General features: G+C 34.8%; 2 protein-coding genes and 1 pseudogene across 2 annotated transcripts; 1 reads left to right on the top strand and 2 right to left on the bottom strand.

The window, feature by feature from the left end:
• The first annotated feature begins 2406 nt into the window (after positions 1-2406).
• Positions 2407-5383, top strand: LOC110029763 (GDSL esterase/lipase At3g48460). Its single transcript, XM_020732191.1, has 2 exons — positions 2407-3096; positions 4772-5383. Exons 1-2 carry the CDS (start codon positions 2479-2481, stop codon positions 5273-5275), a joined length of 1122 nt encoding a protein of 373 aa, XP_020587850.1. The 5' UTR covers positions 2407-2478; the 3' UTR covers positions 5276-5383.
• A 2199-nt stretch (positions 5384-7582) lies between these two features.
• Positions 7583-11054, bottom strand: LOC110029677 (RING finger protein 141-like). The gene is made up of 5 exons (XM_020732085.1): positions 10539-11054; positions 10240-10402; positions 9526-9592; positions 9200-9434; positions 7583-8424 (listed from the first exon to the last, which is right to left on the bottom strand). The coding sequence occupies exons 1-5, from the start codon at positions 10622-10624 to the stop codon at positions 8214-8216; spliced, it is 762 nt and encodes a 253-aa protein (XP_020587744.1). The 5' UTR covers positions 10625-11054; the 3' UTR covers positions 7583-8213.
• Positions 11055-19598: 8544 nt separating this feature from the next.
• LOC110029684 lies at positions 19599-20507 on the bottom strand (annotated as a pseudogene).
• Positions 20508-21005: the final 498 nt, after the last annotated feature.

Raw genomic sequence — 21005 nt, 5'->3', positions numbered from 1 at the left:
ATATATATATATATATATATATAATTGATTAGTAGTATTTCAAGCCAAAACGAGCCGAACACAAACGAACAAATATTTTTCGTGTTGTTCGTGTTCTGCTCGTTAACTTAGCAAACGAGCCGAACACGAGTTGTTCGCGAACAACGAGCCATTTTGATAGCCCTAATCATATATCTAAAATCTAAGTTTCATATTAATTTATATAATGATGAAATATCAAATGTAAAATACATCCATACATATGTATACTTCGATGTTTATATGCAATTGAATATGAAGATTTAAGTTGTAAATTTGTATATTTCCCGTTTTTAAAATATAAAAAAATTATTCAGCAGAAAGAAAATAAAAAGTATTGAAATATTATTTTATTTTTTAAGATGTATTCCAAATATATTAAATTAAACTGAGATGGAATATTATGAGTGAGTGCAAGCCCCAAGTTTAATATCGCCAATTTTAGTCTATTTTTAAATACATATATAATTAAAAAAAATTGCTTATTTCATATTAAATAAAAATAAATAAAATACATGTAATTTGTTTTTTTATTTTCCGTTGAGAGATTTTAATGAACCGCCCGCTTTTTCCAGCGCTATTAATTGGCGACGGAGAATTATACCCTAACCGCCCTAGAAGGTGAGCATAATTGAAAGCGGTGGCTTAACTGCCCCAATTCCCACCACCCTCATCGTGACCGTACAATCATTACCGGACAGCTTTCGCCTCTCATAATGTCGACCCTACCAGAAGTGGTGATGATTATTGTCCGTATCCGGTTACCTCGTGCCCTGCCCATCCCAACACCGTGCAATTTTAATCTATTACACCAGATAGGGATAGTGGAATTGTAGAAAGGAAGGATGAACAATTTATCATTACTTATTTTTTTAATAAAAAATATATTGTGTTATTTCTGAACTTTACCAGTACCATCTTCAATAAATTCACGTTAATTAAGGGATAAGCCGGCTCGCAGGCTGGGGGGTCGACTCGCGACTTACGTTTAGTGTAAAAATCTAAACATAGTTTCAGATAAGTTGATGAAACGCGCGAACCAAACGGTACGACGACGCTTTGAAAACACGGCCCGCACTTATAAACTTCCCCAAACAGATCTTAAGTTATTTAATTTTGAATGTACTTGTACTTCGTGTATAAAAATATTGTACATATATAGTAAAATAATATTGCTATAGAATTAGGATTCATTCGAACTTTATATGTAATATTTTCTATATGGCAAGAAGATTGAAGATAAATAATTACATAAAAATATCTTCAAATTTACAAAAAGAAATTGTTAATTACATTTATAATATATTTTGAAATTATATTCAAACAATCAAACAATTGCAATAAAAAAAAATGCTATGAATTTTGAAGGTAGTTTATTTCCAAAGAACAAGCGCTTGGCGGTGTCTCAAGCAACTCAGAGGGATAGTGAGCTGATCTCTAGTTCAGTCAAATTTCACAAATAACAGTAAATATATTATAGGAAAAGAATTACATGCATACCACTCATGAATTTCTATGTATTTACATCTCTAACACCGAGTTTTACACAAACAACCTACCTCTGTTGAAAAAGTGTATTTCACTTTTTAAAAATAAAAATGATGGCTTTTTATAGAAAATATTTTGTCATTTGTCCAATTGTATGAATCACACCACGCCCCCGGCACCATGGTACTATCCACACAGGTAATCAGACTCCCCGAACATAATATTTTCATGTACTTTTGAGGAGATATAGATGACCCACATAGGATCAAGGGGGCAATTGCAGCTCCTAATACACATTTTAATTCAAAATTTTGCTTATATAGAATAATAATTTGATATTTTGTCCATTCTGAAATATTAATTTTGTCCTCTCATAAAATAGAAAGCATATTACGTCAGACTATGAACGTAGAGATACGTTTGAATTCCAATAATTGTTGTGTTATAGGAATATCCCGTTGTATTACAGAAATATTACATCAGCGTTATTTGTAAAAAATGAAGCGTTATTCGAGTATTATGAGGTGTTATTCGATTACTTTGCAATATTGTTGAAATATTCCCCCGAGTTACTTGATTTGAGGCTGTGTTATTCGACATATTCCACGTTTTATTTCAAATTCCACTATGTTATTGAAATAACATAGTCTCAAATCAACTAACGTGTAGAAATATTCCAATAAAGTTTTATTTTTCACAAAATAATACTGATGAAATATTCTTACAAGCACGATGAGATATTCTTATAACAAAATGAATATTGTAATGAGTCCTCAAATAATAATTTTTTCCTAAAATATAATTTTGCTATTCATTATCCCAGCCTTCTCCCCAAAAAAAAAGATGGGTCCCACTGCTCTTTACATGAGAATTGGGAGCGGTATATATGTAAAGGCCCCTTACACTATATCACCACTACCACTACACAAGCCAACATAGCCATCAACAAAAGCAAAGCAGCTCATCTTCCAGATGGATTACTCCATCTCCTTGCTATCACTCATCTTCCTCCTTCCACTCACCCTCTCCTCTCTTCCTCCTCCTCCCAACCATCCATTCTCCAAAATCTACGCTTTCGGCGACTCCTTCACCGACACCGGCAACACCCACTCCAGCACCGGCCCCTACGCCTTCCGCTCCGTCTCCAATCCCCCCTACGGCACCACCTTCTTCCACCACCCCACAAACCGCTACTCCGACGGCCGCCTAGTCATCGACTTCCTCGCAACCGCTCTCTCCCTCCCCTTCCTCCCTCCCTACCTCAACCAAAGCTCCCACTTTTCGTCACATGGCGTCAACTTCGCAGTTGCAGGGTCCACCGCGCTGGACCATGAGGTGTTTGTGAAGCATAACATTACGTTGGACTTGAAGAGGGAGTCTCTGGGGACGCAGCTCGGGTGGTTTAATGGGTATTTGGAGGAGAAAGGGTGTGGGAGAGTTGGGTCGATGGAGTGCAGATCGGCCATGGAAGGCGCGCTGTTTTGGGTTGGGGAGATTGGAGCTAATGACTATGCGTACAGCTTTGGTTCTTCACTTTCGCCTAAGGCTATACGGCAGCAGGCGGTTCGGAATGTCATCAGCTTTCTTCAGGTTTTAGTACTCTATTCTTTCTTCCTGCTTTTACGTATAGCTCCCAAATATTTTTATATTTACCTATATCATATTAAATTTTAATAATTACAAATATCATATAAGAAATAACACTTATTATACAGTCAAATCCATACTTTAATGAAGTGTTATTGGCCATATGTAATTACATAAGAATTGGGCGATATGTACGTAAATCTTCATATTTTTTTATAGTCAAATGAATCTTATTATTTTTAAATTATATTATATTCTGTTTTAGGCGGAATTAATCCTAGAGGAAGTAGGATTTAAGAAATTTAAATAAATTTTTTTCTCGTGTTTCTTTTTTAAATTCTAAATTTAATTCTAAATAATTTAGGGTGTGTTTGGTGAAGTTTGTGTGTTTCAAGATAAGGCACGTGGTTTGCGTTTAGTGTAAAAACTCAAACACAGTTTTGGATAAGCTGGCGAAACGCACGAACCAAACAGTACGGCGGCGTTTTCACCACCCGCACCTATAAGCTACCCTAAACTGGCCCTTGGTTTTGAATCATACAGATTTACAGTAAATGCGGATTTAAAATATTTATTAAATGGGGTTTGAATTCCATCATACTAGTAGCCAAACAGTTACTTAATTTCTCACTCTGTTTTTTCAGAAATAAAATAAATAAAAAAATTTTAGATAGAAAGAACAAGCAGAACACATTGATTTTCATGCAAAGGGCTCGTTTAATTTGTTGCCTGAAAAAAAAAATACAGTTTAAAGAAAATTATGAAATTTTTTGACTTCATAGTTTTCAAGCCCAACAAACCTCCTTAAAAATTCAAAAAATTATTGCATCAGGAGTGCTGCTACAGTTTTGCATCAGGACTCTAATCAGAGTCTGTCACGTGTACAGGCAGGCTCATCCATGTATTAAATTATTATTTTTTTACTAAGGTGAGTTTATCTGTACACAGGACAGACCCTGATTAGAGTTGATGTAAAACTATATCAAAACTCCTGATACAATAATTTTTCTCTCCACCAAAATATAAAGTTTCCATTCATGGTTTCTGTATTACATAAAAAAATTTCATTTTTCTCAAAATAAAATTATTAAATTTAATCACAAAGCAATTGAATTAGCATATATGAGTGTACTTAAGTACATAGCCAACCAATTAAAAATACATTGTACTAATCTAAAAACAGTTCTAATTGTGCTTGAATATGCAACACATTGCTTGAAAATAAACCAAATAATCCTAAGATCATACATACCAATCAATTCTTATGCATTTACATATAAACATCTGAACTTCTATTCTTACATGCCTCTTATTTTGCATGAGAAAGTGTGTTTCCATGTGATCCTAAGAATTTATGTTTTATAAATATAAAAAGAAAAAGTTTGGTGTTAGATAAATAAATATAGAGAAAATGGGTGGTATGTATGTAATCACTTTTCTTGGGGCACTTACCTATATACATACCACCCATTTCATACCTATTTATAAATATAATACCTAAACTTTATCATTTGTATTCATAGCATCCAAACCTCTTACATCACTTAACACCTTTAACTTTTTAAAATCAAATATATGTTTTTTTATGTATAGGTAAGATGGTATGTAAAAATTGCACCTCATCCCAAAATATGAAAATTTCGCCTTGATTTTGATCCCAGAAACCTTTGTAAAACAGGAGATACTTAAAAAAGGCGCCAAGCACATAATAGTTCAAGGATTACCTCTCAACGGCTGCCTCCCCCTCTCCCTATTTCTGACCCCCCCAGAAGATAGAGACGCCCTTGGCTGCTCATCAAGCGTCAACAAGCTCAGCTCCGATCATAACGATCTTCTTCAACAGAAACTACACCAGCTTCGCTCTCATCATCCCAACGCCATCATCTCCTTCGCGGACTACCTTCGAGCCCACCGCACCGTCGTCCAAAACCCTAAAGCCAACGGCTTCGTCGAGCCATTCAAAGCCTGCTGCGGCGCCGGCGGCGGCCAATACAACTTTGACATCTTCAACACTTGTGGATCAAAGGAAGCTTCTGCAGCTTGTTCGAACCCTTCTGAATATGTGAACTGGGACGGGGTGCATCTTACTGAAGCAATGTATGAGAAGGTGGCGGAGATGTTCTTTCATGGCGGATATTGTCAACCTTCGTTTGATGTATTTCTGAGGAAGCAGGAGAAGTAGGATATGTAAGGGAAGTTGTTCTGTTGAGCTGTTCTGTTTTCGAGTGTACTAGTGTTGGTGGGACATTTACATAAGTGCCACGGAAATCCTATTTATTTGCATAGCCAACACCTATAATTTACCACCCAAATATTTCATATTGCATAAACTAATTCTTATGTATTTATATATCTTACACCAAAATTTACCTTTTCTACATTTATAACACTGAAATCTTTTATATCACATAAAAAATACCATATGTAAATGTTCCTTTTAACTTCTAAAAAGTTCAAATGCACTAACGTTGCATATATGTAAATGTTGAGGTTTGAGTATTAAATATGTAAATACATATATAGAAATTAAATGGTAAGTATGTAAATCCTTAGAAAATTTTGCAGGCAAGATTAGTCATCTGGAGTGATACATCAAATAAACGGAAACTCTATCATCATGTGTTAAACAGCTTCATTTTATAAAAATTATACTAATCAAACATAATTTTAATATATATATATATATAAAGTAAACAAGAGTGATGTCAATTGAGCTCTAAATTAGTCATTAATATTTTCTTATATAAATCTCATTATGAAGAAAAAAAATATTACGTCTGAATCATCGAATGTTCGGAAGATGACGTGGATAACACCACACCACTTACACAATAACATGATATGATTCATGTCGCCTTACAACCATCCAGACTACACACATAATAAGAAATGAAATAAATAACAATTATTCTACTATTACTCCACCGACATCTCTTTGTTCTCATTCTATACTTTAGCTTAGTGATGGAGAAGAACAATTAATGCTTCACTCCCAATTAAATTCTTCAGCTTAGTAACATGTGGTGGTAGGCATGAAAGATTAGGTGTAAACAGGCTACTGAATTCAGTAGCCACCTAACTCGAAAATAAAAAATCGATTCTATCCAAAATCCAAATCATATCAAAACTTTACTTTTCAGGTCTTTATAAATAACGAATCAAATTTGTTTGATAGAAATAAGAAGAAAAAAAAACCTCAGCACATCTTAACCATAATCTTGATAAGTGTATATAAAAAAATGTCACAACTGATCCTCGGATATCTAATTGTCCAGAAGAAAAAAGTGTGATGAAAGATGTCCATCGACAGAAAATTGAGACTGATCACCCGATCGAGTGAAGTTGTCTCAACCACAACTAGTAAGACCAAAGTCAACCGAATCACGAGATAGACAAAAGAAAATCGGATGATACAATCACGAGTCATTCAGACAGAAGTGAGACAAAAAAACATCTGAGTCAATTATGACATGAGAACCGATCCAAGAAAATCTGATTACCTAGAAACTCCAACCATCCCAGCAATATCCAAAGGCCCCTTAACGGGAGTCCAAGATCAAAAGTCGGGTCGTATCAACCAACCAACCCATGTGGACCAAACTCAGCTAGTTGATCAAATCTCAGTTATCTAAGTTGATACTGTTGACTCAAAGCTAATTAAGCTTAGTCGACCCACCTAGAGAGCAGTCAGGCGATAAACTCTTATATGTAAAATGCCTAAAATATCCTAATACGAACCCATTAAACAATGTATAAAAATATAACATTATCCTTTAGTATCCTCTCTCCTACAAATAAGGAGATTGTTTAAAAAAAAAGAAACATGACAAATTACTGCTCTCTCTCTCTCTCTCTCTCTCTCTCTCTCTCTCTCTCTCTCTCTCTCTCTCTCCTTATTTAAAATCTATTTATGAGGTGAGATTCATGGACAAACCAGGAATCAACATCAGGCAAGAAGATCTAGGCCAAATCCTGCATGGCATAACCAGTGGCGACCAAAATTTGATCAAATTAAAGTTTTCGGTTGCTGATCAACCAGATTCAAATAATACTAAATTATAAATTAATGGTTCCCATATAAAAAAAGAATGATATACATAAATACCACTTAATTCTTATGTAATTACATATCTAACACTAAACTTCAAATTTTCCATATATGCCACTTTACCTATGCATGAAAAGGTGTATTTCAATTTTTTTTGAAGTTATAATAGTGATATTTTGATGTGATACGAAAGACTTTGATGTTATAAATGTAAAAAGAACAATTCAGGTGTCAACATATAAATACATACGAATTGAGTAGTATGTATGCATATGCCCCTAAGAAAAAATTTCATGAGATTAAAGACATTTGCTTACCCAATATGGTTGAGCACAATTCGGCAGTATTAAAGTCAGCTTCCAACTGAAGTCAGCTTCACATTTAGTCCATAGCTGCAAATCATGTGGCATCTACCTCAACCTTCCAAATTAATGGCAATGGTTCAAATCCACCAACAAAGAAAAAACTAAATGCCAAATCACATGATGCAACTTTTAAACATTTGAAACAGAAGACTTCCCTCAGAAGTGAAGACAAAGTATACAATTAATCAACATATGGAATTTGCACTTCAAACACAGAACTTCTTCCTTCCCCTTTATTGTGTGCTTTTGCATCAACTATTCAGAAATATAAATTCTATGTACAATTGTTCAGAAAAGCAATGTTTGATCTCAATCTTATTACAAAACATCTCAGGAGAAATTTTAAAGGGAAAATCTACATACAACCACACAATTCATTTGTATTTACATACCTAACCCCTAAAAATTGATATTTACATTTTACAACACTATGGTGTCATGAACCTGATGCATGACAACATCAACTTCCACCACTTTGAAAAAGTTTAGTAGCAGCAGTATTTTGGATGTGATATTAAAGATTACAGTGTTATATATGTAAATGTGAAAGTTAAGGCTCTAGATATGTAAATACATAAGACTTGTGTGTTATGTATTTTAATGCCCCATTTTTAATTAAGAAATGGAATACCTAAGCCCAACTCAATCTAAATGAGATGGTTGGCTTTGACCAGTCTGTGTATTCCACTCTCCTTTTTATCTAAAGACTATAACATGTAATCATAATAGACCAAAAAATGTGCGTCCGGAATGTTGAGAGGTAAGCTATCTATAAAGCAATAGAAGCGCTTTACATTCTCCTTTTCTAAAGTCGCTCTATCAACCACATCACTGCTGCCGGTGAGCACCCAAAGGTCTCTCGATCGAACTCTCTTGAGGCTTCCCCTACAAAATGGGCACGACTGTGACCTTTTGTTCCTGTAATTCAACCCACATTGACCTTAAAAAAGATAAAAAATCAATAAGAAAAAATGCAGAAATGCTAAAAATGATGTCAAGACCGAGTTCAGAAGCTTAAAATTATCAAGGTGGGAAACGGTCAAACGTAGAATTAAAAAAAATCTATGAGCATTTACATACATGGCACACGGTTGTTATGTATTTGCATATCTCACACATGAACTTTCATATTTACACACAAACACTCAAATCTTTAATATCACATAAAAAGTTAGCACTATTTCCACATTTTAAAAGTGAAATCCACCTTTTCATGCAAAGGTTTAAAGCACAGAAGTGTTATGTAAATATGTAAGTTTAGTTATGAGATATGTAAATAGATGAGAATTGCGTGCTATGCACGTACATTTCCGTAAATTCCAACTGTTATCTCCAAGTTATAATTATAAGAAAAATTCACATGCATACCACACAATTCTTATGTATTTACATATCTAACACTGAACGTTTGATATTTACACTAATAACACTTTGGTGCCATAAACATATACATCAAAAAGGTGTATTTCACTTTTTTTTAAAAAAAATAATTGTGTTGTTTTTGATGTGATGTTAAAATTTTAAAGTTCTATAGATATAAATATTAAAGTCTAGGCGTTAGATATGTAAAAATATAAGAATTGTGTGGCATGCATGTAGATGACCCTAACTATAATTTGATTCTCCATGTAACCGTCCCTTCCATCCTTGGTAACTCCAGGGTTCCAGGGAAGATTGGAACAGACGAACTCACCAGTCATGGAAGCAGTTTATACACATAGCATGATTGCAACTTGGTAAAACCATTTTCGTGCAAATCTCCATGCAAATACCACACTCATCATCTCTATCCCGGTCTTTATCGGATATCTTCCTCCACTCTTCTCCTCTCTTCCTCCCAACAATCTCTTTGTTTCTACCTCGATCGCATGACTCTTCCTTCTCCACAAACTCACTTTGAAGTTGTTTAAGTGAAGGATAAATGATAGCTGGCCAAAAATATAAGATAATATGTACTCAAGATAAGAAAAACCAAGCTAAATTATCTCAAAACAATATGAAACTTTTCAACATATATACCATAAAATTCTTTAATGCTGGCTCCCCTCTCATATGGTGATAGTGTAGATTTCTCTTCAGCATTAACCTGAAAAATTATGATTACAGAAGTTAACATCTACAAGAGACATTTAGATGCATACCACACAATTCTTATATATTTACACATTTAAAACCTCAGCTTTTATAATTATTTGTTTAACATAACCTCAAAAATTCCACTATTACTAACTTTTAAAAGTGAAATATACATTCTCATGCATAGGTTTGTAGCACCAACGTGTTATAAATATAGATACCAAAGTTTAGGTGCCAGATATGCAAATATTTTAGAATTGTGTGGTTTGTATGTAAATTTTCCTATCTAGTCTTCAGCACAATAGACTTCAGCATGAATGTAATTGATGACTACTTCACATTTATATCTTTGTAGCTTTTGCTGTGATGAAAATGATGAAATTTTACCAGAGAAATTCAGAGTCTTTCACACTCTGTATTTCTCCTAATCTATCCAATAAGGAATTCTTAATAACGAGTCCCTTTTATGATAAAAACACTATAAAAAAACTGAAATTAGATGTGAAACCCCCATAATTCTCTTCATGACACAATTCTTAAATAATAGATAACTTTCGGGACATTACACAATTGAACATAAAACACGATTAAAAAATCTAGTTGTTTTTACATGAAAATGGGGCAGAATATAAAAAACAAATTAAGCAGAAAAGCCACCTTATATATAACGATTTGGAGAAGCCCTAAATAACTGGGAAGAACATAAATTGGGATACAATCCACCCACTGCAGCAGAAAGAGGAAAACTGGAGCCATGGGGCTATATGAAAGCTTCATCTGCAGCCATGCACCACCATAAACATTATGAACAGCATCCGCACTGCAAAAACATATCCAAAATCATCAAAAAATTAACCCAAAAAAAGAGATTTTTAACATCAATTAAAGCTAAAAATCAATTTTTTTACACAGAATCCATAGGTATGTAAAGTAAAATCTAGCGAGAGAGAGACTACAGAGTGTTGGCGTGCTGTATGTCTGCTTCTAGGGCTTTGAGGTAGCCTTTGAAGGAAGAAGGCCTGGGAGGCTGGTTCTGGAACATGGCACCTAATTGTTTTGTGCCGTTTTGGAGAAGAGAGAGAAAGAACTGATGGGAATTTGGAAGCCCTAATGCTTCAAAAGAGCCGCTCAATTTATAGAATAATTAACTCAAAAGAATGATGATAGCCTTTGACGGTGAGAGATTGGCTCTTTCATATGGAATCACAGAGAAGTCAATAATAGGAATCACTCGAAGAAATATTCCCAGGCATTGAACCATTCTACCATTGATGGAGGAGTGGGTACTAGTCGCAGAAAGACTCTAGAGATGGAGAGAGAGTGTGAGGTTAGAGGAGAGAGAGCAGAGAGAGAGGGGCGGAAGGAGAGGAGAGAGACCACGACTCAACAACAATCAACAGAGAACCGCGACGCGAACATGAGAACAAAGGATAGGATCCCATTAGAAAAATAACAAAGGGTTAGGTTTGCAAAATTTTGCACCAAATATTATTTTTTATTTATCGGGCGGGCTGGTTCAACTGCAAGAAAAAGGAGGCGTGATGATGTGCTCTCGCAATTTTTATAAATATTTATTTGAAATCATGATACCTGATGTGGGCATCCAATCCGATCGAACGGTTGCATCCAATCGAACAAATGAGTCTTGATCTTTTGTTTGTGGGTTCATCTATATCGTACTTTCTTCAATATGGATCGTTAGATTTCCTTAGGATCAACCTTGACATATTTTTGATATATAAAACTATAGTAGCCTAATTATTTTTGCCCGATCGTGACTGTCCATTCTTCATTAATCGTCTAAGATCACTCAATTATTATGCTCGATATACAGTCTTTATCACTCAACTACGGCTACTCAATCATCACTTTCCACTATGATTGCTAGATCTTTATCGACTTCTAAGGATCGTCCAATTATCACTTGACTAAAGTCATTCAATCTCCGTCCCCAATCTATCCTCGCAATACTACCATTGTCTAGCTACAGCATTCTGGTCTTGATCATCACAACTGCATCGCCTCTACGAAGGCCACCCATTTAGGATTGTCAAACCTCCATCGGGGTTATTAAAAAAATCTTCACTTATTAATTGAACTTGCCAATTGTAGCATTAATAAGCTAAACGAACCTAAAATGTAGACAAATCCATTCATCCATTCTGATGGGGGAAGTCAATATAAATAATGAATATCAATATTTCAATGAATATTACTTTAATTTTTTATAAGTGAATTTTAGAAATTAACAAATGTCAAAATTTAAAGAAAATGTGCTCAAAATAGATGATGAACCCATAAAAAAATGATGAATTTGGAATAAATTTATTTTGTGCATGTGCACATATGCCACCCAACTCTTATATATTTACATAAATAACACCAAAATTTTGCTTCTTACAACCATGCAACCTAAATATTTCATACCACATAAGAAATATCACTATTTTGACTTAAATAAATGTAATACACTTCTCATGCTATATATAAATAATCAAATAAAGTTTTCGACAAGTCAAATTAGCACAGCCGCCAAGAGCAACGCTAAAGACATTAGTCCAAAACCCGGCTAACAATTTGTCCATTATATGAAGAATTAATTAAGTAATGCTTTTTCCTAATTTCAGAATACTAAACATGCAAGTGGCTCTTGAATAAAGCATTAAATATTTAAAGTTGATGTCATAAGCCAAAGAAAATAAATAAATAAAAACATGATGGCATGTCGTTAGAACAAATGGAGTGAAAGCTACATTATTTACGCATGCGTTCACGGCAGCAAGAGTTGATTATATTGTCGAATCCTCATTTGTTATTGAATCACACTCGAAAAAGAGACAGAGAGAGAGAGATGCAAAGTAATAAATATTAATTTAAATTTTAAATTAGTATTTTTTCATAAAATGATGCTCATATTTACAGTTAATGAGATGCAATTTTTTAAATTATATGTCGGCCTTATTTTACTGGGGCAATACAAAATATTTTAGGCAATTTATATGCAAAATCCTGTAGCTCTGATATCCTCTAATTCGGTCGGCTAAAATTGATGGGTCATGGTTTCGCAAGATCTGCTTGTCCAACTATGTTGAATCGGGGTTGCAGGCTAGCCTTTGATGGTCTTTAGATTAATAAGACTTAACTGGAATGACTTGATTTTGCAGGTGGGCTATATAAATTGGTTATTGACTATTAAATATGGGATGATGAACTATTGTCGATGGAATAAGGCTAAACTAGGGTGAATTACCGTAATTCGATATGGAACTCATTCATAAATGAAATGTTTCTTCGTGATGCTTCGTGGATTATGATATTGTCGGTTATTGACCTCTATTGAAGAATCTCACAAGCATTCGTGGGATGACTTGCAATACTGATCTCTTCCTTTGAGTTGAATTGTGATGATAGGCAGGTTGATGGCTTTGCGTAGCTTAATTGTTCTTGGTCCCTTGTTCGAGTGGCCTGCATCCGGTCTGCTTCTAACAATGATTCAAGGTACCTAATCAAACAAGTTAGTTGGTCTATCGCTAGTGGACCCTCCTTAGCCTTACTTTTCCATCTCTTAATTTATTGGATCTCCTCAAGAATCATGCTTACATGTTCCCAATGTACAAATACATCAACATTAAAAAAAAAACATATTGTATATATGAAAATTATAAAAATTAATTACAAGCCCAGTTAAATAGTAATAAATTTTGATTTCACACAAAATCCTGTCAAAATTACTTGATTTCATTCAATATCAAATAAAAAATTGGATATAAATTTTTATTTAGATAAATTTTCATTACTTTAATCCAAAACCCAAATCATTAAAACAATCACCATTACCAATATTTCAGTTCAAAGAAAATAAAGATTAAATTAAAATAACCTAATTACTTGTACAAATTGTGAAAGTAAAATATTATTTGTTTAGATTTATAAAAATAAAATTCTCACAAATTGTTTTTGTTACTTAATTAACATTTACTAATTAATCATCAAAACTCTAAAAAAAGAAAAAAAAATTAATGGCAGCAAAACCACAAATCTAACCCAAACACCTTTCTTCATAGAAATCCATTTTCATTTCCAACAGCTCTAAAAATTAAAATTAAAATTTTCGTCAATATAAAGAAGAAAATAAGAAATCAAAAACTTAAAAATATTAAAAATTTTATTTATGTTTACAAAGGTAGTTCTATTTATCGGGAAGAAATTAATTGGTTTACACAGCAGGCGTGAAATCGTATATCGTTTAGTCCCACATCTCTAATTCAATGTTGTCGGCCTATTCTCAATACTATAAAAGCGGTTTGCGGGACGCCGTTTGGACATACTTACCTGGACGGGGTGTAGGGTTGATCAAAAAGGACTCTCACCTAAGCCCGTGACTTCCATTGCACTTGGGTTGGGCACTGGCTTATCATCTCCCCAAGTGGGAGAGTGAACGTCATAATTTGTGCTAGGAGGGATTCGCGCCTGCGCGGCCCTCGTCAAAACGAATTTAAATGATACTAATTTATTTTTAAATAATTTATTTTGACATTTTCTTTCAAAATTAATTAGTAAGCTTCTAAATAACTTGTGTTTAAGCTGTCGAATAGGATTAAATTGAGAAATTCTCAGCAAATTATCTTTGATACTCTAGATAACCGTAACGGCAGAAGAAATATATAATTTAAGAGTGGACATTAGATATAATATAAGATTGGCCTGGCAGAGGAAGACATGACATATCGGATGTAAGTCGTAAACACCTGTCTGATTTGGACACTACTGAATAGAGCACTTTGTTTGAGTGATCGGAATGGCGTGCTAAAGAATCTTTTACAAAACGGTAATTGACTATCAAGACGATCGACAAGGAGTATCCTCTTAGATCGGATGACAGAGTCGATACTAATAGGCAGTTGATGAACATCCTGTCGATCGAATCAGGTTCTAATTTTATTTTATGTAAATATCTGTGTAAATTACCAAAAAGCCCTACTGACAAATCAATGATGAGAGGATAAATGTGTATTTTATAATGTTGCGATCTATATCTATAAATAGGGGGTCAATGTTATGAATAACGTGTGACTATTTTATTGTTCTTTAGTGAACTCTCTCTCCCCTATATAACATTATAAACTCTGGGCGTGTTTCCGAATTTTTATGGATTCAACATTCGTTAAGGTGTGGTGAGCGTTTAGCATGCTGTAAACAAGATGAGGAGCTCCACAACAATAAAAAGGAGAATCCTGTTAGAGGAACTTAGTGGAAGCAACATGCAGTAGAAAGTTCTTGGAATAATTTTTCCAATAAAGCCTGCAAGATTTAAGAACTCAAATCACCAACTAAATATCGGGACAATTTGCAGAGATGCTCAGAGTCGTGGCTGCCTTAGGGGCAGTACCAAACAGAAGGAGAACTGGCCCAACAATGAATGCTTAACCCCCCACAGGGAGAACCACCAACAAACAATGATGGAAGAGCGATCCACATACCGAGTAAGTCTAGCGATGGGTTGTGCCCGAATCAGCCCCTATGGAGGAGAGAAGTCGACCAGTACAGATTGAAGCACAGAGACAGTTGGAGAACACCTTCTCCTTATATATATCAGGAGTTGAACCACACGAGAAGTTCAAGATGCCCGACTTATAATCTTACAAATATCAGTCAGATCCTAACGACAGTCTCACATCGTTTGAATCGTCCGTATGTTTTCTAAAAATTTATGATGCTCTCAAGTGTAAGCTTGTCTTCACGAAGTTGAGATCAACCGCACTAACGGTGTTCGACATGTTGTCGGTGGGGTAGTCACTTGTTTTGTGGAATTCATAACACTTTCTACCATTATTTGCTAGTGCCCTCAGGCTTAAGAAGAGTATCTAATCCCTAGGGCAATTGAAGCAAGAACCAACAAGAGCTTGTGATAGTTTATTGCACGCTTCTAGAGTAAAACACTGGATGTTAAGGATCTGAAACCCGATCTGGCTGAAGCTACAATGATAAAAGAAGTGAGGTCGATGGTTTATTGGCAGACAATGCTCTTTCACCAGACATCACAACAAACACAGAGATAAAAAGACAGAAGACAAAAGATCAGTAAGAAACAGAAACATTGCAAACATTTTTTACCCTAAAGCCTATTTATAATGATTCAAGCACGAAAATCTAAGCGAGTTTATTATTAAACAATAATGTCATTTATTTATTTTGCACTCGTTAAAAAAAAAATTTATTGTTGTGTTTTACAATTTTTAAGGAGAGAGAATCATGAAAATAAATATGTGTATGAGAAATACATCAATACTAATCTCAATACAGATGAAAAGCTCGTGAAGAAGATATAATTGATTAGACGTAGCGCATAGACGACCGTTTGATTTGGATACTGGTGAAAGGAGCACTTTGTTTGAGCGATCGGTAGAGCGTGCTAGGGGATCTTTCACAAGATGGTGATTGACTATCAGGGTGATTGACATGGAGTATTCTCTCGAATCAGATGTCGACGGAAACAAGACTCAATATCGGATCGGTGAATTTCCTATTGATCGAATCAATCTTCTAAATTTATTATATGCAAATATCTCTAGAAATTACCAAAAAGTTTCCTTGACAAATCAATTATGAGAGGACTAATGTGTACTTTTGTAATGTTGTAACCTATGTCTTGTTATGAAAAACAGAGGAAACACCAAATAAGCTGCCCCAAATGAAAGTCTCAAGTACAATTACAATAATTAGGGACTTAAAAATGTATCAATGGGAAAGAAAGCTACTTACTAAGTACATTAGAATTTATAATTAGTGACTTAAATGTGCATTAGTGGGAAACAAAGCCCCAATCGCTTAGCCACGGTATAAACGCATAAACGAGAAAATTCTTTGAAGATCAATTTAAGCACAAAACAATCCTCCAAAGTAATTGACACTTATTATAGTCTCAAAAGCTTAAGAAAGTACTGCCCTGTGTTCTTGTTTCTCCCGCTTAACCTGTGCCTGTTAATAGGGCTGTCAAAAAAGCTCGTTGTTCGCGAATAGTTCGTGTTTGATTCTTCAATGAGTTCGTGTTCGATTCGTTCGATAAGTAAACGAGACAAACGCGAACAATTTTTTTTCGTTTGGTTAGTTAAACGAACCAAACACGAACAGTAATACGTTCGTTCCTGTTCGAATCGTTATTGTTTGAAATATAAAATAATATAAAATGATTATATATAAAAAATTTATTATATTTTAAAACATTAAATTTTATAAATTATAATATATAATAAAATATTAATAATAATATATTAATATACTATAGTAATAATATACTAATATAGATATTGTATATTTATATAATATAAGTTATATAATTAATATATAATATTATTTTTATATATTAATATTAGAGATGACAAACTAGCTCGTCGTTCGCGAACAGCTTGTGTTCGGTTCGTGTTCGGCTCGTTCGTTAAGAAACGAACACGAGCTTATTTCAAACAAACTAAATTTTAAACAAACCGAACACGAACACAAGCTTTGTTCGTTCGTGTTCGGTTCGTTTACACCCCTACCTGTTAGCAGTGCGATTAGGAAAGGTAGCATGCAATTTCTGTGAACTCATCTTACTCTAGTCTCAAGCAAAGAACAAATTCTCATAAAATTAAATAACAAATTTAATTAAATTATTTTTTCATATTTTATATAAAATAAAAAATAGACCACTATATAAGTAAGAAAAGGCCTGGTTTATACAGGTAGTTCAATTAGTCTTGAGATATATACCGATGTTATTAAGAATAACAGTGAGTCAAAATTCTATAACCAACGAGAAGAACAGTTAGCGCACATTTGTAATGCAACACACAACTCCAAGAGATCTAAAAATCTACAAAGCATAAAAGTACGATTGAGCTGATCCCACCAACATAAAACCAAAAGTCCTAGCAATCTAAACCAAAATAAAAAATAAAGACATGGAATGCAGACAACAGAGCTAGATGTCACCTCCCAAAAGAGTTCATCATGATAAACTTATTGACTAATAGAGTCAATGTTAGAGTGATGAAAAGACTTGTTCTATCCATTTAGATCTACACATCTAGTAGGAGATTAAACTCGAGTAGCCTACTGTGATTACCAGCCATTACTTGGCTAAGAAATGTGGAACATACTAGAAATTTAATAGAAAAAATCCATTTGGTGGTAGTATTGCTATAATTTATGACATTACTTTAAAAATGATCTTCCAGGACTTAAATACTGTTTTTCGGCCTCATACCTAGCCGATGTGGGATTATTTGTCTGTGACGTTCTCCTCCACCCAATCACGTGAAACCCTCGTCACAGATCGGCTCCACCGAGGGTCCGACTGGACCATGGAGAGTCCACACACCTGGCAGGCAGTAATCTGCTCTGATATCACTTGTCACCTCCCAAAAGAGCCCTTAAGGGTGGGGGGCAGCCCAGGACTTAAATACTGCTTTTTGGCCCTACACCTAGCCAATGTGGGACTATTTGTCCGTGACATAGAGCCCATAAGACCAAAGACATCTAAATAATCATGTCAAGTCAAAATCCGAAAGTAGGCATGCAAGCCAGCATTAAAAATTAATCTTTGGTTAAACCAGACCTTAAAAAACAACTCAGCACTTCAATAGCTTCAATCATTTCTAACACTTTATTTAAAGAGTATAATTTGTTGTGAACTATAATAATTGTTGTGGTATATATATATATATAAATCAAACAGTAAAATGATCGACAAAATGAAAAATATAACGAAAAAATTTATACAAAAAAGAACAGTAACACAGCGAAACACACAAATTTACGTGGTTCGGCAAATTGTTTACGTCCACGGAGTTATTTAGGATTTCACTAGTTGAGAACTTTACACCAGTTAATCTTCTCGACTTGAGGAATCTCTCGTTTTGTTGCTCTTTCTACTTCTTTCTCTGTTCTTCTCTCTCTACACCGAAATACACCAAAGAAACTCTACACGGAAAAACACCGAAGAAGATAAACTTACAAGAGAATAAACTCAATTTTTCTGCAGCCACAAGTCACCAAGAAGAAGTTAAGGGAGAACAATCTTTTGCTTCTACCTTCTTCTTTCTTCTGCCGTAAGAAATTACTCCTTACACTTCTCTTTCTGGAACCCCAAAGAATAACACAAAAAAGAGTTGTGCTTCTAAACTGAATGAGAGAGACACCAAAACGGGAGGCTTGGTTCGAGAGTAATAACTGGCGAAAGGGGTGCTTCGCTTCGCGGAAAGGAGCATTGGAGGCGGGAGCGGTTGGCGCGATAGAGGTAAGCAGGAACAGTTAGGCGAGGCGGTAAGCAAAATCTCTATTTCTTTATTATTTTTTTTTTTTTGGGTTCCACCTCAACAAACCTATTTGTACAATTATAGTGATTTATCTTCTACCCAACAACATAATATCACTTAATTTGACAAGAGCTCCTCGCCAAGAACCAAATTATCTTACAACCATGTTAGAACAATCGATCAACAAAATTTAGTCAATTGAATAAGTTCTATCAAACCAAAGATAATTGACAACGAACAAAACATGTCCTACCAAACCGAGCCTAACCAACAGAGCCGTGATAGCCAGCCATAAGCTCATGTGTCCAATACTTGAAATATCAATAACACCCTAACTAAAACATGAACATACATATAATTTCACATATATCACCTTCTCCCTATAAACAGGAGAATTATTTTAACGTTCATTGATGTACATATTTTCCTCTCTTCCGTCGCACGCTCCGGGCATTGATCAAAGCCAAGCCAAATAGCCAAAAGTTGAAAAACCCAAAACTCTTAGAATGTGTTTAACAACACTTGTTAATAAAATATATTACTAAACTTAACAAATCTAACCAATCACAAAAATATGCACTTTTGTTGATTTATAAAACTTTAGTTTTAAGGACGCAAATCCAAACTTAATAATCTGATTGAATTTTGCAGCCAAACCCCCCCTCAATATTCTTTCACAAATCAGATTTCTTTCTTAAAACTTTCTTTTTTCCACCAAAATTAGCATAAGAAAAACTTCTTCTCCATAAAAATTTCATTTTGATAATTGCACACTACAACCCATTACAAAGAACCGAAATCAGAACATCTCAAACCAAAAATCCATTCAAAAAAAAAAAAAAAGGAAGAAAAAAAACCCACTTTTACTACTGCACGGCAATATCAAGCACTCTGGCGGAAGGAGAAGCTTTCGGAACAGTGACATACAGAACTCCATCCCTCACCTCCGCTCCAATCTTCTCCGCCACCGCATTTTCTGGCAACGCGATCCTATTACTGTACCTCCCAAAGCTGGCCGCCGGCCATCCCCCTTCCCCTTCTCCCTCCCCTTCCCCTTCCTCCGCCTTAACCTTCTCCGCCTTAATCACAAGCATCCCCTCCTCAACCCAGACCTTAACATCCTTCTTCGTCATCCCCGGTATATCAAACCGCATCTTATACTCCCCCTCACCTTCAACTATCTCCCATGGCGTCCTCCCTCCCCTCCGATACCCATTCAAAAGCTCCGGCAGCCGCCGCAGGTTCGATCGGATCCTCCAAGATCCGATCCATCGTGTCGATCATCTGCTGCACCGTTCTCGCGGCCGGAAACTGGTCCCATATCCCGAGAGTGGGAGCTCGCCGTCGAATCGTTTGGGCCGCCTGCTGCGCCTTTCCGGCGCGCTGGAGTTGATCGATGCTGTTGGATCTTGTGATTCGGGGGTCTGTGCAGCGGATCATGCGGCGGAGGGCTGGAGGGGCGGTGGGGAAGGAGAGCGCCGCGTACATTGTCGGGACGATTTTTTTTTTTTTGTGGCTTCCAGGTGTTTAATGAAATGTCTGAGAGAAAACAGGAGACGGCGGGCGTGTATATGAAGAGGAGGGAATCGCGGTTGCGTTGTTTTCTTTTGGCTTTCTAGAGTTGTCTGGAAGATGGGATAGTCGAGGTTCGTCTACACAGCTGTAGAAGCTTCTCTTTTTTTAAAAAAAAAATTTTATTTATTTATATATTATTAGTTACCATAAAATTAAATCATATTTTAATATATATGAAGATAATATCTGCACTGAATGAAAAAGGTATTAGTTTTATCATTAGAGCAAAAAAATATTAAAAAAAAAAGTTTGTTTGTTGATTGCTTTTTTTTTTTCTTTATTTTGTTTTTAAAAAGATGTATATTTGGTGAATTGTTGACATAATTTTTAATTTTTTTAAAGATAAATTAACATATTTTTAAAAATATTTAAAATAAAATTAGATATTTTGAATATTTTTAAAAATAATCATATGTTAATTAAATGTATCAAACACATTTTATTTCAATTAAAATATAAATAAAATTGATTCCAAACAGCTCTTTGATTTTTTTTGAGATCTATGCAATCAAGGCATATTAACCATTTTAGTTGAAATTTGTATATATAAAT

The sequence above is a fragment of the Phalaenopsis equestris genome, unplaced genomic scaffold (assembly GCF_001263595.1).
Source record: "Phalaenopsis equestris unplaced genomic scaffold, ASM126359v1 Scaffold000600, whole genome shotgun sequence".
Taxonomy (NCBI): Eukaryota; Viridiplantae; Streptophyta; class Magnoliopsida; order Asparagales; family Orchidaceae; genus Phalaenopsis; species Phalaenopsis equestris.
This window is presented reverse-complemented; position numbering and strand designations above follow the sequence as displayed.

Coding starts and splice junctions, on each gene's coding strand:
- LOC110029763 (XM_020732191.1), top strand. CDS start 2,479: ATGGATTACTCCATCTCCTTGCTATCACTCATCTTCCTCCTTCCACTC. Junction 3,097..4,771: donor ATGTCATCAGCTTTCTTCAG/GTTTTAGTACTC, acceptor TTTGTAAAACAG/GAGATACTTAAAAAAGGCGC.
- LOC110029677 (XM_020732085.1), bottom strand. CDS start 10,624: ATGTTCCAGAACCAGCCTCCCAGGCCTTCTTCCTTCAAAGGCTACCTC. Junction 9,593..10,239: donor TCCAAATCGTTATATATAAG/GTGGCTTTTCTG, acceptor ATAATTTTTCAG/GTTAATGCTGAAGAGAAATC. Junction 9,435..9,525: donor CAGCATTAAAGAATTTTATG/GTATATATGTTG, acceptor ATTTTTGGCCAG/CTATCATTTATCCTTCACTT.